Raw genomic sequence first — 20,919 nt, forward strand, 5'->3', positions numbered from 1 at the left:
ATCAAGTTAATAAAGTTTCCTTTTAGTCAAATCTTGCTAAGTGTTTTTTTTTCTTAATCAGGAATGAAGATTGAGTTTTATGAGATGGATTTTTAAAAAATCCATTGAGAAGATATGATTTCTTTTAATGTGTTAATAAGTTAAAATATATTAGTAGACTTGTTGATGTTGAATCATCTTTAAATATGGGGATAAATCTACTCTGTTTATAATTTATGATTCTTTTACTAGACTGTTAGAATTATAGATTTTTATTTTGTATTTATGTATTCCATAAATGAGATTATTCTATAGATTCATTTTCAGTGCTTCTTTGTTATACTGTGATCAGTTATGCTAACTAGCTTAATAGAAATAGAACAAAATAGATTATTACCTGTTCCTTAAAACTGGTAAAATTCAGTCATAAACAGTCTGGTTGGGTAAAGGAGAGATGTTTGGCTCCCTTTTCTGTTTTTTTAATGATTAATGATGTCATTACTTAAAAAAACTCTTTTTGAGTCATGTTTGGTAACTTATGTCTTCCTGGAAATAATCCATTTCATCAAAATATTCATTTTGAATTTATTAGTACAAAGATATAAGCTGTAGTCTCTTACAATTTAAATTTTATTTCTGAACTTATCTTTTCTATCCTTTATTTTTAAAAGTTTGTGTCTTCTGTGTTTCTTGCTAAGACTTGCCAAAGGTTTGACCACATTTTAATGTTTTTTTCTTTTCCAAATAGAAGCTTCAGCATCCCTGAAGTTTCCCTCCCGCCCCATTCCCAATCAATAAACCACCAATCCCCCCCCCACCAAAGTAACCATTATTCTGACTTCTTTCCCTATAGAACAGTCATGCTTGTTCTTGAAACTCATATACATGATTTCATACAGTATATACTGTTTCATGTCTGGCCACATTTTAATGTTTTTTTTTCTTCCAAATAGAAGCTTGAGGAGAAGCTAGAGTTCTGGATGGAGAAATTTGATAAGGACACAGAAATGAAACAGAATGAACTAAATGCCCTCAAATCTGCTAAGGCCAGTGACTTAGCACACCTTCAAGAACTTGCAAAGATGGTAAGGAAGGGGGAGTCTCAATAGCATTAAGGCAGAGCATGGAGGAGTGGGTGGGAGCTAAGCTGGTCGCTGGGGTACAGTTTTTGGTCATGAAGTGGAGGTGTGCCTGTCAACCACTGGGATTCTTTTCTGAAGATGATGATGTCCTCATTGATGGGACAATAACAGCAGCAGCCGACACTTGATAGGGCTTAATCTGGCCTGGGCACTTTTCTAGTATTTTACTTTTTTCTTCTTTAGTCGTTCAAGTCATACCCAACTCTTTGTGACCCCATGGACTATACAGTTCATGGAATACTCCTGGCCAGAATACTGGAGTGGGTAACCTTTCCCTTCTCCAGGGCATCTTCCCAACACAGGGATCAAACCCAGATTTACATATATAACTTATTTTAACGCTATCCAAAACCCCTTGACCTAGACACTATTTTAATTAATACTTTAAGATCTCTGAAGATAATTTATAAATGATTTATAAAACCTTCTGATTATGGTTTTATCATTGAACAAGTGTAGAACTTCTCAAATTTCTGTTAAAAGATGGTTATTTGTAGGTGTGCCTTCTATTAGTTTTTTATTACATTATTTTGATGTCATTAGTCACATATCAAGTTAGTATTTCATTTTTATTAGAAGACTTTAAAGCAAATTTATTCAAGCTGAAAAAATTCGGGGGACAATTATAAAGCTAACGTGAATACTGACAATATAGGAATCAAGTAAATTTTTTCTTTTTTGGAGGGTTTAATTTGGTATGGTTCATTTTAAAGTTTTTAATTAAACATGTAGGGTTAGGGAGTTCTCTGGTGGCCTAGTAGTTAGAATTCTGGGCTTTCACTGCCTTGGCCCTGGGTTCAGTCCCTGGTGGGAGAACTGAGATCCTGCAAGCGATGTGGCATGAACAAAGGAAGCAGGTCTGGGTGGGCCACAGCTTGGCTGGGTCCTGTAACACGATTAATGTCTACTTTTGCAGATAAGGGAATATGAACAAGTCATCATTGAAGATCGTATAGAAAAGGAGAAGACCCGGAAGAAGAGAGAACAGGATGACTTGGAATTGAGGAGCATCATAAAGGTAAAAAACCATACTTTGCATCTTGGGGCCTTTTCAATTCTGTAACTGGCAGAACACTGAGGAATGCAAAGCACCTCTTGTTTATTATCAGACACAGAGCAGGAGATCTGTGAGGAAGCATGACCTAATCACTGGAATTTGCCATCGTCCGTGGTGCAGGGAGACAGTTAAGAGGACGTGCCCCCCAGTTTTTAATCTAGGAAAGAAGAGGCGGTTAACAGTGGATGCAAAGCCTAGACCGTGTCCCCAGAGGTCACACTTATGAATACTATTTCTAATCAACAGAGCTCTTAAAAGAATTTTTTAATATCCCACTGCTTCTTAAGATCCTATTTATATTCAGTTCAGTCGTGTCCAACTCTTTGCGACCCCATGAATCGCAGCACTCCAGGCCTCCCTATGTATCACCAACTCCCGGAGTTCACTCAAACTCACATCCATCGAGTTGGTGATGCCATCCAGCCATCTCATCCTCTGTCATCCCCTTCTCCTCCTGCAACCAATCCCTCCCAGCATGAGAGTCTTTTCCAATGAGTCAACTCTTTGCATGAGGTGGCCAAAGTACTGGAGTTTCAGCATTACCACATTCCTTCCAAAGAACGCCTAGGACTGGTCTCCCTTAGGATGGACTGGTTGGATCTCCTTGCAGTCCAAGGGACTCTCAAGAATCTTCTCCAACACCACAGTTCAAGAGCATCAATTCTTCGGCGTTCAGCTTTCTTCACAGTCCAACTCTCACATCCATACATGACTACTGGAAAAACCAAAGCCTTGACTAGATGGACCTTTGCTGGAAAAATAACGTCTGCTTTTGAATATGCTGACTAGGTTGGTCATAACTTTCCTTCCAAGGAGTAAGCGTCTTTTAATTTCATGGCTCCAGTCACCATCTGCAGTGATCTTGGAGCCCAGAGAAATAAAGTCTGACACTCTTTCCACTGTTTCCCCATCTATTTGCCAGATGCCATGATCTTCGTTTTCTGAATGTTGAGCTTTAAGCCAACTCTTTCACTCTCCATTTTCACTTTCATCAAGAGGCTTTTTAGTTCCTCTTCACTTTCTGCCATAAGGGTGGTGTCATCTGCATATCTAAAGTTATTGGTATTTCTCCCGGCACACTGATTCCAGCCTGTGCTTCGTCCAGCCCAGTGTTTCTCATGATGTACTCTGCATAGAAGTTAAAAAAGCAGGGTGACAATATACAGCCTTGACGTACTCCTTTCCATGTTTGGAACCAGTCTGTTGTTCCATGTCCAGTTCTAACTGTTGCTTCCTGACCTGCATATAGGTTTCTCAAGAGGCTGGTCAGGTGGTCTGGTATTCCCATCTCTTTCAGAATTTTCCAGTTTATTGTGATCCACACACTCAAAGGCTTTGGCATAGTCAATAAAGCAGAAACAGATGTTTTTCTGGAACTCTCTTGCTTTTTCAATGATCCAGCGGATGTTGGCCATTTGATCTCTGGTTCTGCCTTTTCTAAACCAGCTTGAACATCTGGAAGTTCACGGTTCACGTATTGCTGAAGCCTGGCTTGGAGAATTTTGAGCATTACTTTACTAGCATGTGAGATGAGTGCAACTGTGTGGTAGTTTGAGCATTCTTTGGCATTGCCTTTCTTTGAGATTGGAATGAAAACTGACCTTTTCCAGTCCTGTGGCCACTGCTGAGTTTTCCAAATTTGCTGGCATATTGAGTGTGGCACTTTCACAGCATCATCTTTCAGCATTTGAAATAGCTCAACTGGAATTCCATCACCTCCACTAGCTTTGTTCGTAGTGATGCTTCCTAAGGCCCACTTGACTTCACATTCCAGGATGTCTGGCTCTAGGTGAGTGATCATACCATCATGATTATCTGGGTCGTGAAGATCCTTTTTGTACAGTTCTGTGTATCCTTGCCACCCTTGTTAATATCTTCTGCTTCTGTGAGGTCCATACCATTTCTGTCCTTTATTGAGCCCATCTTTGCATGAAATGTTCCCTTGGTATCTCTAATTTTCTTGAAGAAATCTCTAGTCTTTCCCATTCTGTTGTTTTCCTCCATTTCTTTGCACTGATTGCTGAGGAAGGCTTTCTCTCTCCTTGCTATTCTTTGGAACTCTGCATTCAGATGCTTATATCTTTCCTTTTCTCCTTTGCTTTTCGCTTCTCTTCTTTTCACAGCTATTTGTAAGGCCTCCCCAGACAGCCATTTTGCTTTTTGTATTTCTTTTCCATGGGGATGGTCTTGATCCCCGTCTCCTGTACAATGTCACGAACCTCCGTCCATAGTTCATCAGGCACTCTAGTCCCTTAAAACTATTTCTCACTTCCATTGTATAGTGATAAGGGGTTTGATTTAGGTCTATTTATATTAGCTCAGACTATCTGCTAGGTTTTGATAAGAGCTTTTCTCAAAAAAGTCAAAAGGGTAAGTAGTAGTTAAGAAACTGAAGTTTTATACGAACTTTTATTTATTAGTGATGGTGAAACTGGCAAGTCAGATTGTGGGAAATATTTTCAAGCAAATATAACATCAGCTGCACTGAAACTGTACTGTTGAAGATTGCCCTTCTCTCCGAAAGAGCATCTGCTGAGGCCCTGTGGTGTGCAAGCTGTGGCTTGGGATGTGTATAAGGGGGTGAACTAAGGAAGTAAGCTTTAAAGTGTAATACATTCAGGACCAGGTATTTAAACCCAAACTTGAGCTTTCCATTAGGAGAGTCAGATGTACAGTTAGCAAGTGTTTATTAAGCTTCTATGGTGTTTTCTATTTGTTAAGTTTCCTCGATTTAGAGCAAAACTGTAAGTAGCTGAAGGCCATTTTTATTTTCATTAGTGGATTTGCTCTGTCTTTGGGGTTTAGTCTGATTTTAAAGCAGCCCAGACTGTATTCACAACAGTTGTATCTAATGACCAAGATATTCAAGGGAGCTAACTAAATCCTTTTTGAAGGTGAGTTCTGATCCTTAAACATCTATTTCTGCTTTATTGACTATGCCAAAGCCTTTGACTCTGTGGATCACAAGAAACTGTGGAAAATACTTAAAGAGATGGGAATACCAGATCATCTGACCTGCCTCTTGAGAAATCTGCATGCAGGTCAGGAAGCAACAGTTAGAACTGGACATGGAACAGACTGGTTCCAAAGAGGAAGAGGAGTACGTTAAGGCTGTATATCATCAAGGCTGTATATTGCCACTCTACTTATTTAACTTATAGGCAGAGTACATCATGAGAAACACTGGGCTGGAGGAAGCACAAGCTGGAATCAAGACTGCCAGAAGTATCAATAACTTCAGATATGCAGGTGACACCACCCTTATGGCAGAAAATGAAGAGGAACTGAAAAGCCTCTTGATGAAAGTAAAGAGGAGAGTGAAAAAGTTGGCTTAAAAGCTCAACATTCAGAAAACTAAGATCATGGCATCCGGCCCCATCAGTTCATGGCAAATAGATGGGGAAACAGTGGAAACAGTGGCTGACTTTATTTTTCTGGGCTCCAAAATCACTGCAGGTGGTGACTGCCCCTGTGAAATTAAAAGACGCTTACTGCTTGGAAGGAAAGTTATGACCAACCTAGACAGCATATTGAAAAGCAGAGACATTACTTTGCCAACAAAGGTCTGTCTAGTAAAGGCTATCGTTTTTCCAGTGGTCATGTATGGATGTGTGAGTTGGACTATAAAGAAAGCTGAGTGCCGAAGAATTGATGCTCTTGAACTGTGGTGTTGGAGAAGACTCTTGAGAGTCCCTTGGACTACAAGGAGATCCAACCAGTCCATCCTAAGGGAGACCAGTCCTGGGTGTTCATCGGAAGGACTGATGTTGAAGCTCAAACTCTAATACTTTGGCCACCTGATGCGAAGAGCTGACTCATTGGAAAAGACCTTGATGCTGGGAAAGATTGAGGGCAGAAGGGGATGGCAGAGGATGAGATGGATGGATGGCAACACTGACTTGCTGGACATAGGTTTGGGTGGACTCCGGGAATTGGCGATGGACAGGGAGGGCTGGCGAGCTGCGGTTCATGCGATCACAGAGTTGGACACTACTGAGTGACTGAACTGAACTGAATCAATCATTAGAGATTGAAATGCACCAGGAAACCTTGAATCATCTATAGTTTAGTTTATCTGCACATTTTTGACAGAGTTACCTATGGTTCAGGTAACTAGCATCCCTTTTGGAGTAAATGGTTTTTTGATTTGGGGAACTTGAATGTTCCTAAGAACAGCAGTACAAGGTAATCAGGTTTCTACATGCAAAGGAAAAGTCAGGCCTAATCAGATTCCTTTTATTTTTATTCTTTAAGAACTTTAGAGTGTAGGACTTCAAGCTGCAGAACAGACTAGCACTGCTTTAAGGTATGCTTGGCCATTTCTGTGTCTCAGAGACCATCTTCACAGAAGTTATTTTATGAAAAAACCATCCCCTTATGTAGAAAAAAATGCAGCTTGTCAGGCATTCTACAAAGTATACTCACTTCCCTGTTCTCTTTCAGCTCCAGGCCTGGTGGCGAGGCACTGTGGTACGGAGAGAAATTGGTGGTTTCAAAATGCCTAAGGACAAAGATGACAGCAAGGATGTAAAAGGCAAAGGCAAAGAGAAGGACAAGAGAAGAGGCAAGAAGTGACCAAGTTATGTTTTCTGTTGGTGCTCTGGAGATGGGAAGGACCTGAACGGAGTTAAGAAATATCTTTTACCATCACAGATAACTCACCTATGGGTTGTTTCTTATTTGGATACTCCTAGGTGAGGCTTGGTTACACTAGGTCACTTTGACTGCTATACTAGTTTTCAAACCCTGAATTAGGATTATACTGTGATTTAGGGCTTCTTCATAACTTGAGAAAAAAAAAAAAACAACTGCTGGGAAGAAGTATTTTTAGAAGTCTTGTGAAGATTCCTTTTGCTCTGTTCACCAGAAAAAAAAAAAGCACATAATCTTAGTTATAGTGATGCATTAAAACGTAATTCCTGTAACGTCTGATTCTGACTATTCAATTTGCCTATCATGAAAAATGATACTTAGTAGTAAAAGCAAAAGTGAGGTGTTCAGTAGGAACTACAAGGTGGTGTTTATCAAGAGTCTAGCATAATACATACACAGTGAAGTTTAATAAAGGTTGGTGCTTGCTTTTTAAATTTATTATCACTTTACTAGTTTTTTATGGGGAATGCCACATAAGAACATGTATCTTATTATAAACTGCTTCAGCTCCTTTTCTGGAAAATAGGTAGGGATATAAATGATAAATGGAAGATAGAAATGAGATGTCAGGATACACAACCCATACATAGGAAAGACAGAAGATACAGGTCACTGGGGAGATGAGTTTGGAGATATTTTTGATAAGTGAGATACCAGGGCCTATAGCTGCTTTGCTTATTACTCAATGACTGTCATCTTATGGGGTATTAAGACTGAAAAAGGTAACGCATGTGAAAATCCTAACTTGTACCTGGCACAACAAGCTTAGTCATGTTCTTTTAAAAGAACATGAGCCCACTCATGGGGTCACTCTTGGCTCAATTAATCAGAACAGAACTGTCTTGGAACATTAAAACAATTATAGAACAGTTGGAAATTCCTGAGAAAAGCTTTCCAGATATGTAATATTTCAAAAGTAAGCCATATCTAACTCCAAATATAAGACAATACTTGTACCTACACTTCCTTAAAAAAAGTACATTTTGATCTCAAGAGGCTATTACAAGTTTGTACCAATGTTCCATCAGAGAATTTACCCTTTTATTTTCCAAGGAAACCATACTTTAGATATGAACATTTTCACATCAGCCTTTAATTTTATGCTACTGAAGTGTTGTCTTTTATTTTAATGTTAATATGTAAAGTGGCATACAGGCAATTTAAAATAACATACATGATACTGACGTATTTATTCTTAGAACTTATGCATTATATTTACACACATACAAATATAGGACAGTGTTTTACAAAATTTTTTTTTTACTAATTACATGTTTATAACATTTTCAGAAATAAAATGAAATCTGCTATAAACCATCTTATTGCAATATGTATATAAAAAGTTTCTAAATATCCATGTTTTCCTTCATTTCTATAACCATTTAAGCGCTTAGTTTTAAAAAATTCATCATACTCACCAGCACAGTCATCTATCATTAGTCATTGCTGGACTGTTACCAAGTAGAGAAATCAGACTCCTTGATTAGCTGTGAAACTATTTTCAAAAGCTATTAAGGAAAGTGACCTACAGCTACTAAGTGTCCTACTCTAGTCTAGTCAAATACAGAGGCCCCTCCTCCCATGAGTTGTTTCTAGAGAAAACTGTTTGGAGTGCTAACCTAGTATGTTTCAAAGCCCAGAAGCCTGCTGGCTTAAAGTCTCCGCAGCTGGCAGGGGCCCTGGTGGGCGGGCACTCAGCCTCTTCTCCATTCACTCTTCAGTGTTGGGACGCTCGCTGCTTCAGGAGGAAGCTCATAAATGGTCAGGTGGATGTGTTACAAAGCCATCTTCAGCTTACGTTAGAGTCTAGCAAGGCTAACTGTTAAATTTTCTTTCCAGCTTAAAAAAAAGAAAAAAGACACATACAAAATACTGGGTACAAAAATTTTCCAACATGACTTGTTTTGCATCTTGACATAGAAAAGACATTTAATATATTTTATATTTTTCTTTCATTATTAACCAAAACTGTACACAAATATTTTCTAAAAATTCAAACATAAATTTGAATTAGTTTGGTAAAATATATGAATAAGGTTTCATGCGAAGTATAGAATTTGAAATAAATTAAAAAGTCCAATTAGTCCCATGGGAAAATTAGTCACAAATGTTCCAAATGTTGCACTGTGTATGTTGATTGGGATTATTCCTTACATAATATGTGACAAATAGTGGCCTTTGCTGAGTTTCATTTCAAACTGTTCTCTATAATCTGGAGATTATACTGAGGTTTAACATTGACTAGAAGTAAAAATACTTATAGTTAAATTCTAAACAAGCTGTATGATTGGTGGGTCTGTTTGGAAATGTAAATATAATGGAGTCTGGCTCTAAGCACTTAAAATACATTTTACTTTTGTAAAGACCCTGAAGGACTGGGCGTTGAGCTCAGATGTTTTGTATTATATAAGGTTAAACCTGTGATGACAAGGAGAAAACATTACCTTGACCAGATACACAACATGACTTTATCCAAAGTTACTTTTAAATGCTGCTACATGATAAAAAAGAGAGGACTTAGGCTTAAATGCATGTACTGGTAAAGAAACTCCAGAACAATTAACAACAGGAAAAAACTTAGATAACTAGTATCTTCACTTACTCTATTTACTTGGTTTACAAAGGCAGTGAATACCAGAAGATATCAGTAACAACTAAAAGGGGCTCAAAATATAGGGGAAAAAAGACCCAAGTGGCTTAGATTTGAATAAAGGTTTTGTGTTGTCTGAGCCTTGGGTCATTTTACTGCGCTCACAGTTTAGTTAATAAGGCACTGGTAGAATGAAGACAGCAGCTGTTTTAAAATGCTACAAGTGCTTTAATTCAGCTATGGAAACTGGCCGTTAGCTGAAAGAAATATAAGAAATTTGGCTTTTCCTTTATTTTCATAATCATCCGTTAGTTGGGGAGCTGGAAGTGAATCTGCCGTGTGTGAATGGAAGATGTTCACAGATTCAGGTATCCTGGCAGCAGCGTGGGAGGAGGGGAGAAGGGGTGTGCTCAGAGAAGTCAACACACAGGATGCCAAGTGCCACGTGCTACCAGCCTGAAGATCTGGAACCTGTGTGTAGAGTGCTTGATTAGAGTAACAGTGGGATGATATAGGGTCCAGCCTCTAAGTGGTGCTAGGGGGAGACCTAGGACACTGGCCTTAAATACCACAGTATTTGTTTCCCTGGTTCACTATGCAGAATCTGGAGTGTTTACATTTTTTTTGGACAGAACAGTCCAAGTATAATATAGCTTTTGATCTTCAGTGTGGCAGAGAAACACAGTGGAGTCATCACTCCCCCAAATTATACAAATATCTAGTTTGGAACAATGGTCTTCACTACATGGAACACCTGGAATGGTTGTTGAAATGCAGATACCCAGGCTCACTGTAGACCCACTGGATGGGAATTTATATTTTAACAAATTCTCCAGGAGATTCTAATGAACAACCACGTTAGAAACCTGCGGATTCCAGAGGGCTTGGAAACAGGTACAAATAAAAGCATGTCTGTGCCTGCCAGAAAGCCAAATACCCTTCCGAGAAGTCAGTCTGCAGTATATAAAAGAGCCCACTCTAGAAAAGCACAGCCAGGCTGGTTGTCAGTGTTGGGTTCTCAGTAATGAAGTTTCATTTGTGAAAACCAACCATGTCTTCATAAACAATTCAATGTAAGTTGATATAACCTCCCCTAAAATGGAGAAATGAAGCAAAATATTCCTGTCAGGAATCATGGAAACAGTCCCTTTTAAGAACACGTAAGCGCTTTGTTAAGCAGATGAAGGGCAGCAGCAGTCACGCTGTCCTGTTCCATTTTGGCCAGGCCAATGCCCAAGGTGCTGGGAGTCCTTACACAGCAGATAACTGGTGCTGCTGCTGCTGCTGCTTGGGTGGGGCAAGCTCCAGGAGAGCCTGGACCGTCACGGCAACCTGGCTCAAACCTTTCTCTTCTAAAATGTGGAGAGGCAAACATAATTGCTCCTGAAATGGGACAACGTGACATAAAAACAAAAGAGAAAAGAGGATGAACGTCACAGAAGTGAAAAGAAAAAATAAGCATCTCTTCTCTCCCTCATAATAATGAACTGAGATATGAAAAGTCAGTAGCTACGAATCTGACCTCTGTTCAGATGAGTTATACAGAAATGGTACCTGACACTCACTGTCACATTATTATTATTAATACAACTAAAAGTACATACAGATTATTTTGAATATCGGCAAATAGACAAGTCACATACACTTATGCATACAACAGAGGATAAACATACTATGATGGAGTAAAAGCAACATCCTTCATTCTTGATGAATAAAAAAGCAATGCAGATCAGATCAGTAAAATGAGACAGGTGAAAACAGAAAACCAGTTCCAAGTTACCAGATGGCTTAAGCCTAAAGATACAATATTGTAGGAGAAGATGCGTTGGAAATTACAAACCACAAGAACGCGAGACAGTTTCATGACATAACTCAGACTGCATGAGACAGGAATGGCCACTATCTACATTATAGTCCTGACTATGAGAATCAGGGTTCTCATACCAGACAGGCATCACAGGAAGAAACTGACGTATATTCTTGAGATTTAGATGTATTTGAGAAAATCCCCGCCTACCCCCACCACACTGGGTAATTTATGGAAGGTCCAGTTTGAATCACTTAAAACTCTGAATTATAGAATTTAAATACAGTAATCATACCTGAAAAAGTGTTTCATATCCTGGTATTTAATGGATTAAATTATGCTGGAGAACAATGATGTGAGTTTAGTCAAGAACATCTTAATTAACATATATCTGAAAAGTTTTTATGTATTTGCTTAAGGAAGTTAAATTGCTTCTTTCTTATTTACCTCATTAATGTGTTTGGTTAATCCTTTCATACAAGAAAAAAAGGCATATCATAATAACATATGTCACTGATTAAATGAAAGAATGATTACTCTCAAAGGAATGAAAGTGGAATTCTGGCTCTACTGAAGAAGTGACTATACATATTTATTAAAGAAGATATTCCTCAGCTTTTCACTGGCACTTAATACAGGAAGTTTTACAAAACCAGTTGCAATAAAAAATATAACAAGTATGTATTATGAGCAGTTACTGGTATTCTTGCTTTACTTTCTTTTTAATACTTACCTTGATAAAACACAATAAATGGAAACTTTTGATCTTATAAAACTAGCAATGTTGTGTAAATCTTTTGAGTACAACTGCAAGTACAGATTAACTATACTTACTATGAACCTGCAGAGTGTTCTGCTTTTGGGGGAGACACATATTTCCTCTGAGGCAGATTCCTTGATCTCCACTTTCAGGAGTGCCCTGCGACCTGTGAGCCCATGGTTTAGACATTCCCTCAGTGGCTTATGCTTTCCAGATGCACATTTGCCTTCTAGCTGACTTATGCACCATCACGCCCTCCAAACAACACACCACACCATGTGTATTATCAGTGGTTTTTTAAAGGGACAAAACTGATCTCTGACTCAGACACCTTAAAAACGTCTCCCCCAAACTCTGAAAGGCACTGCTACTGTATAAAACTGAACTTTTCAACAGTGTTCAATGTCCCAGCATTGACAGTAAACAGTTTTTAATGTATTAAACACTTTTCCCATTTAATATGAAAGAAACCAAAGCAATCAGATCCTCAGACTGACTTCTACATGATGTTATCATGTTCCTCACAATCTCCCTTCATACCTGAGTTCAGTTGTCCAACTTTGTTAACAGAGTTCAGGAGATTCCTGAATGTTCAGAAACACTGTTTACGAGAACCAGAATCTGAATGCCATATAAAGTAGTTTCAAGCATTAAGGCTAGAGGCTAATATACTAAACATTCTGAAAGAGACAATATTCATTGCCTTGGGTACAAAACAGAGATTGCTGCCTAATACTTTACCCGCGAGTGTTCAGATATAATCTCAACAGCCTATCAAATACAAGTTCACCGATTAACACGGTTCAAATATATTGGAAAATACATAAATTCCCATTTTAAATTCTAAATAGGATTCCAGAAATGAAGTTTAACAAAACATAATAAATGTGCTGACAGGTGCCAACTCCTGAGAGGGCAGCTCCAGATAACTGGCTTGTGTACTGTTTTCAGTGTACACAATGGGCTCAGAATAGCAATCTAGGGAACCAACATTTCTTTGGACTGATCATCCTAATCAAATTAAAATTATTAAGATTAAATGGCCAGTGCCTTCCAGATGTCCAGACAGCAAATAATTATTAGGTGGGCCTGTGCCTAATAATAAAAAGAGATTTCAGGATTTCAGGGCACAGTTCAATATGGAGATCTAAGTGACCAGGTGCCCTCCCAGAACAGAAAGAGTACAACTGTTTCCTTATGAACAGCTGCTGAAAAGTTCAGCAAATCAAAATTTTAATATTTCTCACAGTTTCAGTACTTAAGTTGTGCTGAGGCATGGAAAAACAGCCAGATGGAAATTTTACTATGCCATTTGGAAACAAACTTATAGGTTGTATTTTAACAATAGGCTCACGATTGTATTAGTAGAACCTGCTCAGCATTCATGATGAGAGAAACAAGGCCTCTCAGGCCAGGAGCGGAGAAGGCACTGGTACCCCACTCCAGTACTCTTGCCTGGAAAATCCCATGGACAGAGGAGCCTGGTAGGCTGCAGTCCATGGGGTCGCTAAGAGTAGGACACGACTGAGCGACTTCACTTTCACTTTTCACTTTCATGCATTGGAGAAGGAAATGGCAACCCACTCCAGTATTCTTGCCTGGAGAATCCCAGGGACGGGGGAGCCTGGTGGGCTGCTGTCTATGGGGTCGCACAGAGTCAGACATGACTGAAGCGACTTAGCAGCAGCAGCATCAAAAATGCTTCCTAATGTCATGAACTGCTCATCTGGGCACAAGAGGACAGGATTTATCTACTTTATTGATTAGCTCTTTGATGGCCAGAAAAAAAAAAACACATATGTAAATACTTTTGAATGATAAACAAACCTCCTTTACCAAGTATAGGAATGAGGTGGAAAAATCACTGGAATGCGCTCTTTCGGCTAGAGGGGGAAGATCCAGTAATAAAGCATACAGAGAGTTAACATTAAAGTACAATAAAATGCCACAAAACCCAAAAGCTGGATAGATAGAGAGACAAAACTGGATTCTTCTGAATGTGCCCCAAGAGAAAGTAGTGTTTCAACAGTTCTTTTTACGCTGAGGTTTAGCTGAAGGATGTCAGAAGGGGAACAAAGATTGTCCTGTCCAAAGTGTGAGCAGGAAAGGAAAACAGAAAAACAAAGTCAGTGGATCAGAAATACAGATTTGAGTATAGAATTCAATATGATCATCTCAGTCATATTCAAAGAAACATGCCCTGTAACATTTTTTATTATGATGAATCAAAATAAAATGCTGAAAAACAAACCCACAAAGAATCCTCTATGTGCTGAGCTTGATTTTACTACTAAATAGCAGAATAAAATTGTTGGTGCCTACTATGAACATTCAAGATAAAATAAACAGAGGTGGATGCTGACTTAGGGTTATATGAGGCCTGAGGGTGGTGAGTGGGTGAGGCAACCTCTTTCTTGGCTCCTTCTTCCCCATTAACAAAAGAAGAATAGGTCAGAAAGCAAGAACAAAACCTTGGGGTGGACAGAAGAGGGGGAAGTTTTTAGAGAAAGCCAGGTGAGTCATGAAGGGTCAAAGAATGAAGAAAGTATGATAATCAAGGGAAATTTATTACCTGGAAGTCAGGTTGTACTAAATGACTTGGTGTTTCTCTAAAAATCAAATCAAGTCCAGTTTACTAATTATTAACCTAGAGTTGTAAGGGGCTTTAGAGATCATCCAAACCCTCCAGTTTACAGATTAAGCAATTAAAAGCATTACTGGACTTGGTAACAGTAAAATACTCTTTCACACGTAACAGGTAATACTCTACGACATGATATACTGGACTCAGAAGTTTTTACCACCCGTTATCGTTTTTTGAATGCGTCATGTGATAGAAGAGAATATCCACATCCCTAGCCTTACTGGAGGTTTTCAATAGTCACTGGCATTCTTCAGTGTTTCAGAACTTAACTTGTAAACATATAAAAAGTTACACTGAGAAGGGAAATCGTTCATCTTTACACATGTTTTCTGGACAGAGGATCTGATAATTTTTTCAATACTACATGTTATCTGTTTTCAAATGATCATTATTACATCCCTGACTTTATTTACAAGTCAAACACAGCAGGTGGTTGTGTTTAGGTAAAGGTCATAATGCCCAGAAGTAGGAGAGAACAAATGGAGAAGAAGACGTATAGGTTTCTTCTCTTCTTCCATGGCAGAAGGGCCTGAGAATGTGAGTTTAAAGCTATGAGTCTGTATTTATTAATTTTCTTCGTTTTAGGCAAACAATTAAGTGTTTTAGCAGAAGTAGCAGCAGAACAGGAACGCATCTAAAAGTGGTAGTGATGGTGGTGGTGAGCTTGGGTGAAAGGCGGAAGTGGAGAAGGAGGAGGTGGCCCGTGTGGAATGTCCACTTCCTCTTTCTGGTGGAGGAGGGATGGGAGAGAGGATGTGTTAAGAACTCCAGTCTAAAACCACCCTGGAGAAACACCCAGTCTTTTAAATTGCATTTTTTTCTGTCTCCTGCCTTCAAATAAAAACTGTTAACCACTGCTTGGCAAAGAGTAGATTAACATGCATGCTTTAAAAAGCACAGTTATACTGTAAAGTGATTATCAGACAATTTAAAATAAATTAAAAAAATAAAAGGCACACTGTTTTTGGTTTTGTTGACTGATGGCAGTTACATTCTGAAAGACTTTCAGTGTGTGGACTTTAAATCTGAGACAGATGATGGTTCTGTAAAGTCCAGAGTGCATGTACACTGTAAGAAGTCCTTTAACAGTCTGACACAGGCTAAGTGTGCCAGAGCGTCTAGCTGTGTGGGGCCGCTTTTAGCACCCTTCTCTCTAGGTGTGCACTGCCTCTTTTTAATCACTCTTAGTCTCCCTCTGGTTCCCATTCCCTGCACCAACCTGTGCCACATTCTCTTATTCAAAGACACTGTGCTAAGAAACTGGGGAAGCTACTGGGCATGCTTGTGATGGTCTGGTAGGAACAAATTAAGTAGGCATAAGGGAAACCCTGAATGTTAAACTGTACATGGGAATATTATAAACTGTCTGTTAATATGGAGAAATGTGGGCTATTTATCTAGAAATCTTATTAATGCTCTCAATATGTTTAAATATGGCTTGTTCTAAAAGAGATGATAAGCCTTTAGAAATAGGATATGCAGACGACAAATTTGCTTTCAATTTGTCCACAGGAACAAAAACGATCCTTGCTATCACTATATGTGCATTTCAGTTATTTTATAACTCAGCTTAATAAAACAAAAAAGAAAAAAGTGAAAAGTAAGTAGTAGAATCAAAATCTACTTAATACAAGGAGAAAAACACTCACGGGAGTTCACACTGCCTAATGCAGCTGCTCTGTGTAGCTGGGCTCGCTTCCCCTTTATAAAAAAGCTGAAAGGGAAAGGCGCCCATTGGACAAGTGATGCTTTGATCTTCTCAATTCATGTTAGTTAAAGAGAGGAATGGTGAATTGGGTAAAATGAGTCACTGTCAGTGAAAGCCCTTGGGACAAGAGCTTAGCTTCGAGAGAAAACAGTGGAGTTGTTGAGTCGAGGCCAATACTGGGTTTCTGACAGCTAATTAAGATGACAGAAAAGAGTCACGTTTTTCTCTTTGAATACTGAACAAAATATGGTGACAAGAACTGTAATGGTTATGATTAATGAAGAAAGTATCAAATGGCACCAGTTTTTATTTCTTTAAATTTATCTATTTATGTCATTATATATAATATTTTTTAAGGATATCACATTTAATTGTTTTTTAAAGGGTAAAAGTTTAACTATTTGTACCATTAAAGGGCAATAAAGCTGTAACTGAGGAATCTGGAGGCAAAAAACCCTCAAGAGCAGGAACAGTGCCTAAAAATGGCCTCCTGTATATTCAATTCCAAAGAGCTTTAGTAGGAAAAACTGGTAAAATCTGTAACTTAGTCAACAACGCTGTCTAGGTGTTTGTTACTTTGGATGACATACTATGCTTATGCTTATGTTAACAGTCCAGGAACCTGTATATAGTTGAATATACAAGTGAACTGTATACAGTCATCTCTCTGTGCCATTTTTGCAACATTTCTCAAAGTCTAAAGTTATTTCAAAATAAACATTTTAAAAAAGTATTAAAGCAAGTGTTAAAAAACTGAAGCCAACTGAAGCATTCTTAGTCTAAGAAGCACATATTCTGAAGCATAGCCTCTATTGTGTATGAAGTTGTCTACAAGTCAATGAGCAAGTGGGGATACTTAGAAAATTTCAAAATAACTATTTTTGATTACTTGGTACTAATTACTTACTATAACATTGAAATTAATTAATATGTATATTATTTCTTTGCTTGGTTCTTGGAAATAATTGAGGAAAACTGATCAAAAGCATAATGACTGACTCTAGTAATACAATCAGGTTAGTAATTATCAGCTTAGCATAGAACTATCCTGTAAGATATTAAATACTTGCATTTCTAAAAGATTTTCGGAATGTAATACCCAAATTTATTTGGCAACATAAGAAATAAAATTTATTACCTGAGGTACACCGATTTTTCTGCAAGCTTCTAGGAAATTCTCCACATTTCGTCTACATTTTGCCATTGTTAATTTAGGCTGCAAAAGAAAGAAAACAGTATTATTAGCAAAGTTTAAAAAAACCTGCTAACTAAAAACACTCCTGCCAATGGCTTTATAAATTCAATGTTCTAGATTGGAGGGTTAGCAAACTTTTTCTTAAAGATCAGATAATAAACATGTTAGGCCTCAGGGCCATATGATCTGTTGCAACCACTCAAATCTGCTAAGAGATTGAAAGCAACCATAGGCAATATATAAACAAGTGAGTGACTGTGTCCTAATAAAACTTTATTTACAAAAATAGGTACTGGCCTATGGTCCACAGTATGCCACTCCCTACTTTATAGACACGGGGCTTTGATTTTTATAAAGCAAGTACTAAACAGAGAAATTTTAGGAGGATGGCTGTCTAATTTTTTTCTACTTTAAAATATACACCAAAGAAAATGTGGAGGAACAGCAAAATTAATTACCTACAGCTCAGTCAATCAAGTATAATCACAGTTAGCACTTTAGTCTTTTTAAAGAAAATAATAATAATAAAATCAACAGCCCTTGCCCATAAAAATACTACAGATGTCGCTATTCAATGATTATATTTAAATTTAAGTATTTGAATTTTGAAAGATTGGATTAAAGAACCATTTTCCAAAAGGTGAAAATTTCTCATAGGAAAATTACTACTAAACTTGTTTTTCTGAAAATATCTCTGATGACTAGAATATAGCTGCACTGCATGACCTAAAGTTGTGATAAATTTTTTTGCCAAATGGGTTATCTTGTGAGAAAGAAATATGAATCCCATTTCCCAAAGTGGTTAACAAAGTCAGCTGTTCAAATTCATCTGCTGGTTTAAGCATCAGGCATGGAAGCCAATGTCTCACCTAGAGCCAGACATTCTGGAATCCGAAGCCAAGTGGGCCTTAGGAAGCATCACTACGAACAAAGCTAGTGGAGGTGATGGAATTCCAGTGGAGCTGTTTCAAATCCTCAAAGATGATGCTAATCCTTCAAATCCTTTCAAATCCTTAAAGTGCTGCACTCATGCCAGCAAACTTGGAAAACTCAGCAGTGGCCACAGGACTGGAAAAGGTCAGTTTTCATTCCAATCCCAAAGAAGGGCAATGCCAAAGAATGCTCAAACTACTGCACAATTGCACTCATTTCACATGCTAGCAAAATTCTCCAAGCCAGGCTTCACAGTACATGAACCAAGAACTTCCAGATGTATGAGCTGGATTTAGAAAAGAAAGAGGAACCAGAGATCAATTTACCAATGTCTGTTGGATCACAGAAAAAGCAAAAGAATTCTGGAAAAACATCTACTTCTGCTTCATTGACCGCACTAAAGCCTTTGACTGTGTGGATCACAACAAACTGGAAAATTCTTCAAGATATGGAAATACCAGACTACCTTACTTGCCTCCTGCGAAACCTGCGTGCAGGTCAAGAAGCAACAGTTAGAACCGGACATGGAACGATGGACTGGTTCAAAATGGAGAAAGGAGTAAAGCTGTATATTGTCACCCTGTTTATTTAACTTATATGCAGAGTACATAATGTGAAATGCCAGGATGAAGTACAAGCTGGAATCAACATTGCTGGGAAAAATATCAATAACTTCAGATAATGCAGATGACACCATCCTTACGGCATAAAGCAAAGAGGAACTAAACGGCCTCCTGATGAAGGTAAAAGATGACAGTGAAAAACCTTGCTTAAAACTCAACATTCAAAAAATGAAGATCATGGCAACTAAATGGGGAAACAGTGCAAACAGTGACAGACTTTATTTTCTTCGGCTCCAAAATCACTGCAGATGTGACTGCAGCCATGAAATTAAAAGATGCTTGCTCCTTGGAAGAAAAGCTATGACCAACCTGGACAGCATATTAAAAAGCAGAGACATTACTTTGCCTACAAAGGTCCGTCTAGTCAAAGCTATGGTTTTTCCAGTAGTCATGTATGATGTGAGAACTGGATCATAAAAAAGGCTGAATGCCAAACAATTGATGCTTTTGAACTGTGGTTTTGGAGAAGACTCTTAAGAGTCCTTTGGACTGCAAAGAGATCAAAGTAGTCAATCTTAAAGGAAATCAATCCTGAATATTCACTGGAAGGACTAATGTTGAAGTTGAAGCTCCAATACTTTGGCCACCTGATGTGAAGAGCAGACTCATTAGAAAAGACCCTGATGCTGGGAAAGACTGAAGGCAGGAGAAGGGGACGACAGAGGACAAGATGGATGGATGGCATCACCGACTCAATGGACATGAATTTGAACAAGCTCTGGGAGATGGTGAAGGACTGGGAAGCTTGGCGTGCTGCAGTCCATCAGGTCGCAAAGAGTTGGACATGACTTAGGGACTGAACAACAACAAAATGTAATGTTATATCCCTGTTTCTTTGATAACAAGAAGGTCCATGTGTTTAATTTCTCTAAGTGGTTTAACATTTATAAAATAGTTTTATTTTTCTTATATGTATTTTATATACTTAAATGAAAGGCACTCTGTTTGGGTGATCAAGATAAAGATCCTCAGTCACCTGTACTCTCAAATTTCACTTTCCACATGAGCTTCTTGTTACTTCCTAAGTATTTCCCTGGCATATATGAAGAATGACAGATTTCTTTTTTATTTTTAAAAAACATTAGGGGGCGGTCCTAAGATGGCAGAGGAATCGGACGGGGAGACCACCTTCTCCCTCACAAATTCATCAAAAGAACATTTCAACGCTGAGTAAATTCCACAAAACAACTTCTGAATGCTGGCAGAGGACATCAGGCACCCAGAAAAGCAGATCATTGTCTTCAAAAACAGGTAGGAAAAAATGAAAAAGATGAAAAAAGAGACAAAGGAGGTAGGGAGGGAGCTCCATCCCAGGAAGGGAGTCTTAAAAAGAGAGAAGTTTCCAAATACCAGGAAATACTCTCGCTGCCAAGTCTGTGGCGAGCCTTGAAAGCACAGAGGGCAACATAACAGGGAAGAAAAATAAATAAATAATTAAAACCAACAGATTACGAGCCCAAGGGTAACTCCCCCAGGGGAAAAGCAGTGCAGACGCCTGCATCCGCCACTAGCAAGTGGGGGCTGGGCAGGGAGGCGTGGGCTGCAGTGCTTTTTTAGAATCGGGCCGGAATGCCCAGAGTATAAGCAGAGCGAACTAACTTGGGCTAGCATACCAGACTGTGGGATAGCTACCACGTGAAAAGCTCTAACATAAGACACCGCCAGGACCGCGCACAGAACAAAAGACAGAACAGAAATAGCCGGCTGCAGACCATCCCCCTCCGGTGACAGGCAGCCAGAGCCGTAAGGGCTAGAAGGGGGCAATCACAGCCCCGGAGAGGCATTACCTACCAAACTGCAAGCAGGCTTCTTTGCTAAGTCTTCTTGG

General features: G+C 38.7%; 2 protein-coding genes across 4 annotated transcripts in view; one reads left to right on the forward strand and one right to left on the reverse strand.

Moving 5' to 3' along the window:
• The window catches only part of IQCG (IQ motif containing G), a 35,428-nt gene extending 28,675 nt beyond the window's left edge, over window positions 1-6,753 (forward strand). Inside the window, exons 6-8 of the mRNA XM_068979676.1 lie at window positions 933-1,064; window positions 2,038-2,139; window positions 6,622-6,753. Of these exons, the coding sequence (XP_068835777.1) occupies window positions 933-1,064; window positions 2,038-2,139; window positions 6,622-6,753 (366 nt within the window). The remainder of the gene's footprint in view (window positions 1-932; window positions 1,065-2,037; window positions 2,140-6,621) is intronic.
• A 1,237-nt stretch (window positions 6,754-7,990) lies between these two features.
• Window positions 7,991-20,919, reverse strand: part of LRCH3 (leucine rich repeats and calponin homology domain containing 3) — a 110,129-nt gene continuing 97,200 nt past the window's right edge. For all 3 annotated transcript variants that reach the window (XM_068977299.1, XM_068977346.1, XM_068977214.1), the window contains 2 exons: window positions 17,479-17,556; window positions 7,991-10,804 (listed from right to left, as the gene is read on the reverse strand). In XM_068977299.1, the coding sequence (XP_068833400.1) occupies window positions 10,673-10,804; window positions 17,479-17,556 (210 nt within the window). In that variant the 3' untranslated portion in view covers window positions 7,991-10,672. The remainder of the gene's footprint in view (window positions 10,805-17,478; window positions 17,557-20,919) is intronic.

The sequence above is a fragment of the Capricornis sumatraensis genome, chromosome 1, assembly GCF_032405125.1.
Source record: "Capricornis sumatraensis isolate serow.1 chromosome 1, serow.2, whole genome shotgun sequence".
In the NCBI taxonomy this organism is placed as follows: domain Eukaryota; kingdom Metazoa; phylum Chordata; class Mammalia; order Artiodactyla; family Bovidae; genus Capricornis; species Capricornis sumatraensis.